General features: G+C 35.5%; 1 protein-coding gene across 1 annotated transcript; it reads right to left on the bottom strand.

The window, feature by feature from the left end:
• Positions 1-2,156: 2,156 nt before the first annotated feature.
• LOC132184121 (small ribosomal subunit protein eS7-like) lies at positions 2,157-5,184 on the bottom strand. Its single transcript, XM_059597628.1, has 6 exons — positions 5,080-5,184; positions 4,095-4,178; positions 3,915-3,988; positions 3,696-3,819; positions 2,709-2,891; positions 2,157-2,485 (listed from the first exon to the last, which is right to left on the bottom strand). Exons 2-6 carry the CDS (start codon positions 4,167-4,169, stop codon positions 2,366-2,368), a joined length of 576 nt encoding a protein of 191 aa, XP_059453611.1. The 5' UTR covers positions 4,170-4,178; positions 5,080-5,184; the 3' UTR covers positions 2,157-2,365.
• Positions 5,185-8,970: the final 3,786 nt, after the last annotated feature.

Here is an 8,970-nt window from a genome sequence, read left to right as displayed (position 1 = left end):
AGCTAAATGTATGTAATTCATTTGTATTTTATACCGATTTTTTGCTATTTAAAGTACTAACTATATTGTTGGTATTTTCCCACCATCAACTCCTTAAAACCCCTGAAAACTGCTATTAATTGAGCTTCATTGAATGCCGTATGTGATCAAGGATACTTTTGAGATTGCCTTGACCTCTTAGGCACAACAGAATCGGCCTAACATTTTTTCAATTGAAATCCAAATCAAAGACAAGTTCTACAGAGGACATGATCTTAAAAAGAAAAATTAGGTGGTAATCCTTTCTTTCAGCTCTTCATCCCTAGAGCCCTTCATATTCTATGTTCACACAAATGGATTGATTGGTTTGGGGTATTTTGGCAACCCTTTTACATGGTCTAACAAGAGACAGGGGAAGGGAAATATTTGTGAGAGGCTAGACAGATGCATTGCTAACAAAGAATGATCTCCATCTTTTCTATTGCAGCTGTCACTCATCTTCCTCTTCTTCCCTCGGACCATTGTCCCATTGTGTTGCATGTTGAAGGAAATTATTGTTGGCTTCCCAAGGCCCAAGCCCTTTAGATTCAAGGCATTTTATAAGACTTTTGAGGAAATCAAGGCCAAGATTTTAAATAGAGTGTCGAAATGGAAGGCCAAGCCATTTCACAGGCAACCAAAACTTCATTGCTACATAATCATTTTGTTATCAAATTGACTCCATTCTAAGGAGCATTTGTTGGGGTTTCAAGGAGGAAAAAAAAAAGAATCTCATTCCAATGGCTTGGAGTTGAATCTGTACCCCAAAATATATTAGGAACAAGATCTATGGCCAGTCAATAAAGCATTAATTGCAAAACTCTGGATCAATGCTCTCAAGAAAAAGTATCTGAATAATTTCAATCTGTTGACTGTCAAACCTTTCCCACATTGCTTCTTGGCCATGGAAAGGTATCATCAACAATAATCAATTGGTAAAAGGTGCTTGCTATTTGATTGGGGATGGGGAAAATTCAGCATCTAGTCCAACCTTCAAACCAGCTGCCAACCCTTCTTTAAATTCCCTTCCTCAAATTATGGTTTCTAATCTTATAATTCCTCAAAGTAAAAGCTGGGGTGTCAATAGATTATATAGGCTTTTTTATGTTTATTCAGCAAAGCCAAATTCAGAACCTTCATCTAAGTCATTCTCCCACACATGACACTTGGATATGGACTCCAACACCTTGGGGTCAATTTTTTGTCAAGTTTGCTCATGAGTTAAACCTAAATGAAACCTGTACAACACAGATTAAAGCACATGGTTTGGAAGGTAGCTTGGGATGTTCTCCCAATGAGAGAAAAGATGGTCAAGTTCATTCCATCCAATGATAATGAGATTTGTTTCTGACCACTTTGTAATGAACAATTAGAAACTGATATTATTAGATATCATTTAGAGACAATCTATTTGGCTAATTCTTATCAAGCGGACATCTCTTCTCTTATTAAGCAAATTAAGCTAACTGTTAAGTCACATGAAGTTACTAGGGAGAACATGACCATGGTCCCTATGGAAAACATGCTGTAGACCCCCATCGCACTTTTTAAAAGCCAACTTTAATGTTGAAATAATGAAGTCCTAGTATTGGTCATTAATAAAATATTGACTGCTTGTACAACAAAAATCAATTCCATGGAAGTAAATGTGGGTGAAGCAAAACCAGCTCTAATAGCATCAGAATTAGTGACTTTCATGTGGCAACTTTTGTCTCATTTTGGAAAGGGACCCTTTGGTTGTCATTATCAATCAATAATCCCTCTTATTTCTGCTTGGCATATTGCTCAAATCATCATGGAATCACTTCAGCTCTTTGTTGCATTGGGAAGCTTGCAAAGTGGGGAGAAAAGCAAACTTTACTTATGTTGTTAAATCACAATTGTAGTTGTTGTGTAGTGTTTTATCTTATGGAGTATAATATTTTTGGTTCTTGTTCGGTCCTCACGGATACACGTGGTTCTCTGATTTTCATGAGTGAAAAATTTGGCAACAGATTAAGCTTTGAAGAGAATACTCAAAATACTCAAAAGTAACCAAATTCCAGTGAAAACAGGACGGAAATGAGCTTCAGCCAAAGCAACACATGCAGGTGCCCACATGCAGATGCGTCTCCATGAACAAACTAGTGCACGCAGAGTAAACTTGCAAATTCAAGTATGATTAAATTAAAATGAACAAAATCCTACATTGGTCAAAATCAAACCGCAGCACATAAAATCGTATCATAATGCGGAAAACAAGATCCAATTAAGGTTTCCCACTTCTAAACAAACTCATCAGCACAAAAATTTGGAAAGTTCCCACAACAGCTTTGAATAATGTCTAGAAGTCTCAAGAGGAATTTCTCTAGGCCTCTGCTACCGGGTACTCAAACACAACATCTTTGCCAGAAAGTTTCCTATAGACGGCAGCAAAGCTATCCAGCTTGTACTCGGTATTGTTTCGTTCCTTCGGGTCTAAGAAAACCTGTCCACAAGAGCATGCATGTTGGATAAATTATTTAAGTAAATAGAAAGAATATACCACCAGCATACTCATCAAGCTGATTGTAAGCTTTCCATTGAAATCCCAAACTTGCAAATGCTAATCCAAACCATATTATCAATAGTTGCAAATTTCTTTAAACAACCAACAAGAGACTCAGCCTGAAAGAAGCAATTTCCTGGTTATAGGGCTGTAATGTGGTTACCTTCATTATCTTGGATCCATCAATTCTATATCTGACACGCTTCCCAACAATTTCAGCAGGCAATACAATATCCTCCAGCATTGCCTCATGAACAGCTGTGAGTGTGCGGCTGCGGGGCCGTTGAGCAGCAGAACCTTTCTTTGGTGGTCTCACTATCCTCCGGCTAGCAATAAGGACCACATCCTACAATGTTTTAAAGGGAATAAAATCACAGGATATCAACACCATCAACCCTGATACATATAAAAAGGAAAACATGCATATATTTTGTGGCAGGAGGAATAAAGAAAGCCCAATCACTTTAATCAATTACATTGTCTCAGAATAAGAGCATTTCTACTGAGCTCTTTAAATTTGGCTTTTCTTTAAAAATTTGAAAAAACTTACAAAAAAAAAACCATTTAACAAGCTCTCTATTCTATTTCAAATTTAACTTTGATTAACAAGGCTCTCCAAATACCAAGTGCCAAAAAATGAAAGTTATTTAGTTTTTTAATCTTATATATTCATTTTCGTTCTCTCTCATCTACCAAGAATAAAATAATAATAATAATAATAATAATATTTAACTAAAGTAGAGAAAGATATAGTGAGTTTGATATTTGATTCAATTTAAAAGTGACTCTTCAAATTTTCAAAAGTGAGTTTCTCTTCAAATGTAACTTTCATTTGTAGAGCTCAATATGGATGCTCTAACTCTCTTAGAATAATATGAAATGGTTACACATAATTGGAACGAAGTAGGCCAATTGGCAAGTTAAAAAAAAAAAAACAAAAACAGAAGAAATTTTATGGCTAAATCTTCTGAGTAACCAAAGAAAGGGCAGATAAGAGGATTTAATTACAAGGGGAGTACAAGAAAAAATGATACAAAAGTTCCCAGATGAAAAGCATTATGAATTGAAGTTTCTTCCACAACTGCATATTCTTTGAACCAAAAGGCCAGAAAGAAATTGCAAGAACCAAAATATACCAGTTTTTGATTACCTTCCCACTGAACTTCTTCTCAAGCTCTCTCACAAGCCTAACATGAATCTTGCGGAAGCCTTTCCTCAACCTGTAGGGAACATGAACGACAACCGCCTTCCGATTCCCAGAAACATCAACCTGACTGTAATAAAAAGGGAATAAGACCAGCCACTTCAAAGGCAGAAAGCCAAAAACCAAATAGTTTCAACCATGTACAATCCGTTGTCAAATTCTTACACAGCAGAGTTTATGTAAAGATCCTTCAGGTCACTTTTCAGCTCCTGGTTGGTATTTTCCAAATCAAAGAAAGCCTGCAGGAATGATGACATAGTTCATTTCATCATCAAATGTCACAACTGGAAGGGATTATCAAGTGCAATAATCCCAGGAATGTCTTATAACAGTTACTAAAATTACCTGAGCAACCGACTCTTCAAACTCAGTGGGTTCAGCATCCTTATCTTTGTGGATCTTCTTCCTTGAAGTATACATGCTGACAAACTGGCACAACAACACAAGAATGAGAAGCATATCGGAGATTTAATCAGTACAACTATGGAGATATATTAACTTGAAAATAAACCAAGATAAAAATTTGATAAAAGGGACCACTAGAATAAACTTATTTTGGGATAAATCCCCAACCAACATACTAAATACATCATATTTCTCAGGCTTAGAAGGAAAATTAGAATCAAATTATAGTACCACAAATCGTTATCATAAACTAATGACTCAGAAAGACCATTTGCCTACGACCAATAATGAAACTTAAAAGAAAACAATTATTTGTCTACAAAGCCTGCCGCCAACAACATGCATTGGGTTGAGAATAATGTGGAGCAGTCTTACTACTAAGATCGATCTCCCCGAATTGATTCACACCCATTACAACCCAACACGGTCATACGAATTGAAATGTCACGAACTCATTAGTTCAGTAACATTGGTCCCTTTCCCTACCGTCTCGCCCCAGAGAAAACAGACCAAAAGAACTATAATCCTATCTTTCATATCATCATAGAGAAAACACTTATATAGGGTATGATAAACACGGGCGTCTGTTCTTTCAAACGACAATCACAAACAATGGCAACAATCTAAGATTGATATTTCAATTCAATTTTCTTCCTAAGATTTTCTCTGAAAGCAAACGGAGCAATATATAAAGCCATAGTAATAATGTCCATTAGAAAGAAGCCTTTTTTTTCTTCATCGAGACCCATATACAGGGTCAAATAATACTTGAGACCAAACGGCATAAAAACAAAAAGATCGTAGAAGAGTAAACAGAGGAAAAAAATAATGAGAGATTTTCTTAAGAGTTTTCCGGGAACCAAACAGAGACTAAATGATTCGGCGGATAGAGTGTTCGCTACGGAGAAATGGATTGGAGGCGTACCTGGGGGTGAAGCGAGGGTCCAAGCGAACTGCTGCTGAGAGTGAAAACCCTTTCAAAAGTTTTCTTTGAGGATTCAAGAAACCCTAGGGTTTGGAATATAAATGTGTTAAAAAAGATAGAATGAACGGCTGGGATGTTGGGATATTTTTGTTGAGAGAAATGTTACGGATCCGGAATATTTTTTCCCAAGCTTTCGTTCCAGGCTGACGTGGCGTATGCCACGTCTGTTCCAGACCCACGGCCTGAAACTCACGTGGGTTTATGTTTGGCCGGCAAAACAGGTAATAAATAAATACTCGTTTATTTTATATATGAAATTATTTTTTATAACACCTAGGGACTCGTTTGGTTTGCGGATTGTCTAGTCCATTGGAAAAGGATTAGCTACTACTGGGATTAGCTATCACTGGGAATATATTAGCTAGTCCTATTCCTTTGTTTGGTTGTAACGCTGGAATAGACTACCTAATCTCATTCTTTCGTTTGGTACAATGCAATATGTTGATGAATCGAATCGTATTATGATCTTATTTCCTAAAATACCCTTATAATATAAATACAATTTATATTATTAAGGACTCTTATTCTTTTCTTTTTATTGAAAGATAAACAATTTTACTATAATTTTTTTTTTTAGTTATGTCATGTATATATAATTTTATATATATATACACGCTTGAACAGGTATGAATAACTTGTGTTCAAGCGTGTGTGTGTATATATATATACACGCTCGAACACTGGTTGTACGCTTGAACAACCTGTGTTCAAGCGTGTGTGTATATATATATAACTAAATTAAAAATCAAACTGAGAAAGAGAGATGGAGAAAAAAAAAAAAAAAATCAAAGAGAAACGATACAGAGAATCAAAAGAAATAAAAAAAACATAAGAAAAAAAAAAAAAAAACTGAGAAACGTTACAGAGAAAAAAAAAAAATTCAAGAAACAAAGAGAGAATGAAATAACCAAGAAACAAAGAAGAAAAATCGAAGAGAAGAGAGGGGGAGAGAGATACCTTGCGCAGAGAAGAGAGATCGTTGCTCTTTGAGAGATGGAGATCGTTTTGCATAGTCTCCTTGAGAGACGTGGGTGCTAGAAGGGTGGGGTTTTTGTGGGCAATTTACACGATAATTTTAATCCTACAGGAAAGGATTAGCTAAGCCACTCGTTTTTGAGTGGCTTAGCTAACCCTGTGTGTATAGGATTAGTAATCCCATAGGAATAGACTATTCTCAGGAATAGAGTGTTACCAAACAAATGACTAGCTATACCTAGTGTTAGCTAGTCCAATCCAAGGGTCTAATCCGCGAACCAAACGGGGCCTAAATGAATTTTATTATAAAAAAATATTCATAAAATAAATGGATCATAAACAAGTTATATCAAATACCTATTTTGTCAGCCCGTGACTTTATGGCATCAAACAGTTTATCATTAGCAATTATGGGTTTCCAACCGATAGAAGCTCAGAATTTATATATGCCCACAGCTCACTGGCTTTGTTTAATAAGGTTGTCCATCCAAGTTAAGGTGGAACTGTTGTGTTTTCCAGTAACAAAAATTGATTGATGTGAAAAAAGTAAGAATTTTTTTTTTTTTTTTTGAAAAGTGAAAAAATAAGAATATTTGATATAGAAAAAAGAATAAATTTTGTTTTGTAGTAATTTTTTAATTGGAATAATAATAAAAAGTGATTGATGTGATATAAAAAATAAAAAATGTTGAAAAAATGAAAAAGTGGGATTTTTGTGCCTTTGCCTTTGCCAAACCGTTTACCGAACGGTGCCCTAGTGTGTGCTCCTTTGTCAAAATATTCTGGTGGGTTGCAATTGGTGGCGTTAGGTGGTGTAGATGGAGGGCGGCGCTTTCATCTACTGGAGGTGGAGTCGTTGGTGGGCGGCCATCTCATAGGAGCGAAGCCACCACATACCATCCAATCGTGGCTGAAGCCATCTCAAGTCCACCCATCTTTTTTTTATTATTATTTATTTTTAAGTTTTAATTACTATTTATTTTTATTTTTTTATTGAAAGGACACGTGACATATTTGTGGCACAGCTATTAACTGGATACCTTCCAATTTATAATGGATTGGAGATGATCCTATTCAGGAAAAAAAAATTAGGGTGAAATGAGAGAGAAGTGGCTTGAGAAAGGTGTCCATTTTTTATTTATTTATTTATTTTTATGAATTTTTGTATCTATCATGCCAGCCACATCCAATGCAGCACGAAAAAAGTTTAATTTTTGAGAAATACTACACATTCTAAATTTTCTTCTCAAAAATTCGTTCTCAAATGATGTGTCACCATCTCATGAGTTGGTGGCACACTTCCCAAAATAATAAATCTCAGATGGTGACACATCATTTGAAAATTAACTTTTGAAAGAAAATTTGGAATGTGTAGCACTCCTCTTAATTTTTTTTTGGGTTAAATACTCCAAACCCCCTAGGGTTTTTCAACTTTATTTTTTCCCTCCTGGGGTTTCATTTTTATCACAGGAGGTCCCTGTGGTTTTGATAATAGCCCAAATTAGTCATCCGTCAGTTGACCGTTAGTTGACTTAACGGAATTTCACGTGGACTAATTACATGTTGACACATGGCACATACTTAATTTTTTTAAAAAAATTAAAAAAAAAATGTATGTTCTAAAAAAAAAAGATTGGGGGTGGCCGAGCCACCCCCTTGGTGCCCAGGGGGTGGCCGAGCCACCACCAAATGGCCGAGCCACCCCTAATCTTTTATTTATTTTTTTTGTTTATTTATTTTTTTTAAAGTCACTTAAAAGGCAGAAAACCAAGAGCCAAATAGTTTCAACCAACCATGTAAAATCCATTGTCAAATTCTTACATGGCAGAGTTTATGTAAAGATCCTTCAGGTCAAGTTTCAGCTCCTGGTTGGTATTTTTCAAGCAGGAGCTGAAAAGTGACCTGAAGGGATTATCTAGTTCAATAATATCAGGAATGTCTTATAACATTCACCAAAAATACCTGAGCAGGCGTCTCTTCTAACTTAGTGGGTTCAACATCCTTATCTTTGTGGATCTTCTTCCTTGAAGTATACATGTTGACAAACTGGGACTACAACACAAGAATGAGACGGAGATTTAATAAGTGCAACTATGGAGATATATTAACTTGAAAATAAAATAAAAATTTGATAAAAGGGACCATAAGAATAAACTTATTTAGGGATAAATACTCAATGAAAATACAGAATACATCATATTTCTCAAGCTTAGGAAGAAAATTAGAATTGAAATTATAGTCCCACAAATCATCATCATAAACTAATGACTCAGAGCCATTTGCCAAAGACAATTAAGCAATTTAAAAGACAACAATTTTTTGTCTGCAAAGCCTGCCCCCGACAACTAGGCTTGGGCTGAGAATAATGTGGAGCTATCTTACTAGAAAGGTAGGACACATCATGGTCCTCATAGATAACAATGTCCCGTTAATGGAATTCAATGCTTAAGCCGGTCACTATTTGGACAATTACCGGCCACAAGAAAAAAACTAATTTTTTTTTTGGCAAAACCCATTACAACCCAATACTGTAGTAGGACTTTAATCGTCACGAACTCATTAGTACAATTGGTCACCTTTCCTACTGTCTCGCCCCAGAGAAAGCGAACCGAAAGGACTATTATAATCTTATTTTTATATCATCATAGAGAAAATACATGTAACGGGAAGAAGACAATAATTCCCACTACAATTAACTGTCGTATTACATTATATTAAACACGAGCATCTTTTTCTTTCAAATGACGATAAAAAATGATGACAACAATCTAAGATTGATATTTCAATTCAATTTTCTTCCTAACATTTTCTCCGAAAGCAAACAGAGCAAAATATAAAGCCACAACAATCGTGTCC

The sequence above is a fragment of the Corylus avellana genome, chromosome ca6 (assembly GCF_901000735.1).
Source record: "Corylus avellana chromosome ca6, CavTom2PMs-1.0".
Taxonomy (NCBI): Eukaryota; Viridiplantae; Streptophyta; class Magnoliopsida; order Fagales; family Betulaceae; genus Corylus; species Corylus avellana.
Note: the sequence above shows the minus strand (reverse complement) of the source record. Positions and strands in the feature narration are given on the sequence as shown.